The sequence below is a fragment of the Salvia splendens genome, chromosome 1 (assembly GCF_004379255.2).
Source record: "Salvia splendens isolate huo1 chromosome 1, SspV2, whole genome shotgun sequence".
Classification (NCBI taxonomy): domain Eukaryota; kingdom Viridiplantae; phylum Streptophyta; class Magnoliopsida; order Lamiales; family Lamiaceae; genus Salvia; species Salvia splendens.
The window spans coordinates 13,854,043-13,858,208 of record NC_056032.1 but is presented as its reverse complement, the minus strand read 5'-3'; the positions used below and the strand labels follow the sequence as shown (position 1 = coordinate 13,858,208).

The 4,166-nt window shown below is 40.0% G+C and overlaps 1 protein-coding gene across 2 annotated transcripts; it reads left to right on the top strand.

The window, feature by feature from the left end:
• The first annotated feature begins 1,167 nt into the window (after positions 1-1,167).
• LOC121796303 (protein IQ-DOMAIN 5-like) lies at positions 1,168-3,930 on the top strand. 2 transcript variants are annotated; one of them, XM_042195143.1, is made up of 8 exons: positions 1,168-1,293; positions 1,413-1,488; positions 1,627-2,142; positions 2,234-2,335; positions 2,434-2,661; positions 2,745-2,867; positions 2,994-3,498; positions 3,629-3,930. In XM_042195143.1, the coding sequence occupies exons 2-8, from the start codon at positions 1,423-1,425 to the stop codon at positions 3,676-3,678; spliced, it is 1,590 nt and encodes a 529-aa protein (XP_042051077.1). In that variant the 5' UTR covers positions 1,168-1,293; positions 1,413-1,422; the 3' UTR covers positions 3,679-3,930. The 2 variants fall into 2 exon arrangements, with proteins under 2 accessions (XP_042051077.1, XP_042051069.1); XM_042195135.1 differs by having other exon boundaries at positions 2,736-2,867.
• The last annotated feature ends 236 nt before the right edge of the window (positions 3,931-4,166 follow it).

Below are 4,166 nucleotides of genomic sequence, written 5' to 3'. Positions count from 1 at the left end.
ACGAACAAAAATCAAACCCCAAACATAATGTAACAAGACTCATGATTAACCAAAATAAACTTGCAATAATTTCCAAAACACAAACAAATCCTTAAACATCAAACATAAACCGAAAGTAAACAATATCCAACCCAAGTAGAAGTAATCTACGTAAATTTACTAACGAGCTACCAATATCTAAAATATGAAATAATGATACGATCAAGGGAACCGGACCCGAGGAGCGCAATTCATCGAAGGTGTTACGAGAGCCATGGAAAGACAATTGTAAGAGGGGCTTTCCAACTTTGTTCGAGGGGTGTTGCAAGAAGAGTCGTCAAAGCCTGGAGTCGTCCTTGCTGCGAAGACCATGCTCTTCGTCACACAAAGGCCGAAAAGTTAAGTGAAGACAAGAACAGAGAGTTTGCCCGGCCGGGTGACCTGAACGCCGTACTGGGCGTTTTCATTGGCAATCCAGAGAGTTTGCCCGGTCGGGCAGCGGGAACGCCCAACCAGGCGTTTTCTATGACACTCCAGAGAGTTTTCCCGGGTCGGGCGAAGTGCAACAGACGGAATGCCCTACCGGATGTTGAAGCGAAGATACAATTAGAGTCAGAAAGTTCACTCGTGTAATACCTCTTACCCGATTACTTAAACAATTGATAATATATGATGTTACGACTATTTTATTTCTAATGTTGGATTTAATGCAATCACAAGGATATTATTTGATTTACATATTAAATGTTATTGGGAAAATTTTAATTTTGTGTTGTGTGCATAATTAATAAATTGTTAAATAGTATGTAATTTTCATATTATAGGGAAAAAAAATCAACATTTGTGTATTTATAGGCAATTATTTTTGTTTTAAAAAGTTTAAACTATGTATTTGTATTTGTTGATTTCATTTGTAACAAAAAATCAATGAAGAAAAAAAGTGTACCTATCATGATTACCTCAATTTTTTGGATATATGTAGAACCCGTAGTCCTCAACTCTTTGGACGACAAGAAAATAATCGACACAAAAAAGTGTTTTTGTATAATAAAAGTAGTAGTAAAAGAATGAGAATTAAATAATAATAAATGAAATTAGAGTGTGGTCACAAAAAGGTTCTAGGCCGGTACATGCTCTAGACCACATTTTTCTATTGGAATTTTTTATTTGAATTTTTTGTTTACCTATTTATTTCTGCAGACGCATACAATCTTTTCCTTGTTCCTGGGAAATTTAATGTGTGCGTTTGTCGAGCATCCTCAAATTTATATTCTCCAGCGGCAGTTGCATTTGCATGGGTTAAATCACCTGCAGGTATTAATTCTCCAAGTTTTGTGTTTACAAGGCTTGCGTTTTTGCTATGTGAAGAGGTTTTGTTGAAATATTGGTTGATTAATGACTATGATCCTTCTTTTCTTAATTTTCCCCTGCAGCTCTGATAATATGGGTGTTCCAAGGAGATGGATCAAACAATCGCTTGGCAAAAAGAAATCAGAGAAGGGCGAAAATGTTGGTGATTTATATTCTCCTTTTATCATAAATTCATCATTGTTGTGTATTGATATTTGATTTGTTACCCACAGAGATAGGATGATGTGCAGATTTGTATGAAGTTCGCAAATCTCAATTTGGGGGTTTAATGTGCAGATTTCTAGAAATGCTAGCAAGAGCAACCATAGCAAGCTCTCTGTTGAGCATGAAAGAGGCAGATTTGAAAACGTTTTGAATGAAAATGTGGACACAGAAATTGAAGATGCATTCTGGCAGTGGGAGATAGACCACTCCGGGGTGGATCCGCCTTCTGTTTCACCGCGAGCGGAAAATGCATCTGAGCAGCAACCTCAAGAGGATTGGAGAGAAGAATGGTTGGATGAATATGCCAAGGAGAAGGAAGGCAACTTCAAGCCAACTTTGGATTCACCAAACTCACCGGAGGAGCAAAGTGCAGCTCAGCTTGAAGATGATGCTGTCCAAGGATGGGCAACGCCGGATGTCAGAGAGGTGCTTGAATCAGATCCTGATCCAATTAGTCCACTATCCGGCTCACTCGAGTTGGAATATGAATCTCCAGATGCAAACGATACATCTGATTTAGGGGAGGACCAGAATATGCAGGAGGAATTGGCAACCCGACGTATCCAAACTGCATTTAGAGGATTTCTGGTATAACTTTCATTGAATTTGTAAACTGTTTTGTTCCTTGCTAGCATAAGGGATTTGGAAAGCTATCCTTAATCCTATCTTCTGCTTTCAGGTGCAAAACGAAGCCAAAACTAAAACTAAAACTAAAACTCGACCGCCTATGAATGAAGAATTGGCTGCCTTACGAATCCAAACGGTTTATAGAGGACTCATGGTATATAGAATTCATGCACTTATGGAAACAATATGTTTGACGTGTTTGTTTACCATATTGAGCAGTAACTATGCTTCCTATGTTTTGTTATACACTAGGCTAGGCGAGCCTTTCGTCCTATAAAAGGAATGGCAAGACTTCAAGCTCTAGTGAAAGGTAATACTGTGAAAAGGCAAGCTGCCATCGCCCTTCGCTGTATTCAAGCTCTGGTAAAAGTTCAGGTCCATTCCCGAGCTAAACATGTCCGCTCTACAATACAAAATCAATCTGTACAAAAGAAGCTGATACAGCAACTTGAAGTTGAGGCTCCAGCTAAAAAACCTGAAGTAAGTCATTTGCAATTTACTTTGTTATACTATTAGCTCAAAATCTTACATGAATTGCTTTTTCACCGATCTAGCTTGTACAGAACACACAGAATGGGTGGTGTGACAAGGTTGGCTCTGCTGCTGAAATCCGTGCCAAGACGAAGAAAAGGCAGGAGGCCGCTGCTAAGCGTGAAAAAGCAAGAGCTTATGCTTTAGCTCGTCAGGTAAACATCTCTTTAATTATCCTCAATTGAGAAACTTTGTGGCTGTAAGAGAGTAGTGCACAAGAATAAGAAACATCTCTGATATGATGATTATGTTTGAAATGAAAAAAAATCTTTATCCTGCAGTGGCAGGCTGGGATAAGGCATCAGCCTCAGCAGCAGCAGCGGTGCCAGCCTCCTCAGCAGAAGGAGGAGGCAACACCTGCTGGTTTCCCCACAGTTAAAAGTGAGTGGGGCTGGAATTGGTCGGAGAGATGGATGGCTGTTCGCCCATGGGAAACTAACTTTTCAGATGATGCTGGTGTTAGAGATGGGACAAAGAGTCCTACAAAAGAACAGGTTGCTCTAGTGGATGTTCCAACATCTTCATCGACAGAGAGAAAGCCATTGTCAAGTACAGGTAATGGAAAACCTATCCCCCGTTTCAACACCACCACTGAGAAAGGTCCTTCATCGAGGAAGGTAGCTGCTGCGTTGGTAACTCCAACCCCTGTTTCGAGTAGGAATCCGAGAACACCTATAAAAAATTCAGCTACCTCGAGGTCAGCTGTTGGCTCTAGATCATTCAGCACTCCTAAAGAGCGATCCAACCTTTCAGATATTCAAGACAAGAAGCGATTGTCTCTGCCTGGTAAAGGTTTCTCTTACTCACTCGCACACACAAGCAAATCCTTGGCATATTTTGTTCCGTATATGAATTCTGGATGTGTCAAAATAGAGTTGATGAATTTGCTTGGCTTTCCACAATCTGGTTGAAACAGGGTCAGTGCATGGAGCTAAGCTTGTTGCTCAAACTGCTGTCAGAAAGTAAGACTCAGACGCCCGGGGGTTCCAGAAGCAAACTGAACGGGAACGATGTCAAGCCCTCGAAGCTCAGCCGTTAGCTCTCCCACCAAGGACACATTCTTGGAGCGGAAACAGCCACAAAACACAACAGAGCTAAGAATGAAATGCCTGGACTCAACAACTATTTTGTACAGGAAAGGATTTGTATTCAGTTCAGCAGTATTTGCTTTGTACACTACAATCGTTATAAAATGAGTTATATAAGTAGTTTATTCCATCGTCTATGAGTTCATGCAATATATCTTCACTTATTTCTAAACTTTGCAAGACTGTGTGGGACCCATGTACGTATGTGTTTATATAAGTTGCATAGTCATATGAATATCGTGTTCTGCAGTATTTCTTTTATAAAATACGGACAAATTGATTATCTCGAGCAGTATCTAGATTGTGGTGTGCAATCTTTTTTCTATTCATATAATTGGAACAATACTTCCACCATTCGAAAATAGT

Coding starts and splice junctions, on each gene's coding strand:
- LOC121796303 (XM_042195135.1), top strand. CDS start 1,423: ATGGGTGTTCCAAGGAGATGGATCAAACAATCGCTTGGCAAAAAGAAA. Junction 1,489..1,626: donor AATCAGAGAAGGGCGAAAAT/GTTGGTGATTTA, acceptor TTTAATGTGCAG/ATTTCTAGAAATGCTAGCAA. Junction 2,662..2,735: donor CTCCAGCTAAAAAACCTGAA/GTAAGTCATTTG, acceptor TCACCGATCTAG/CTTGTACAGAACACACAGAA.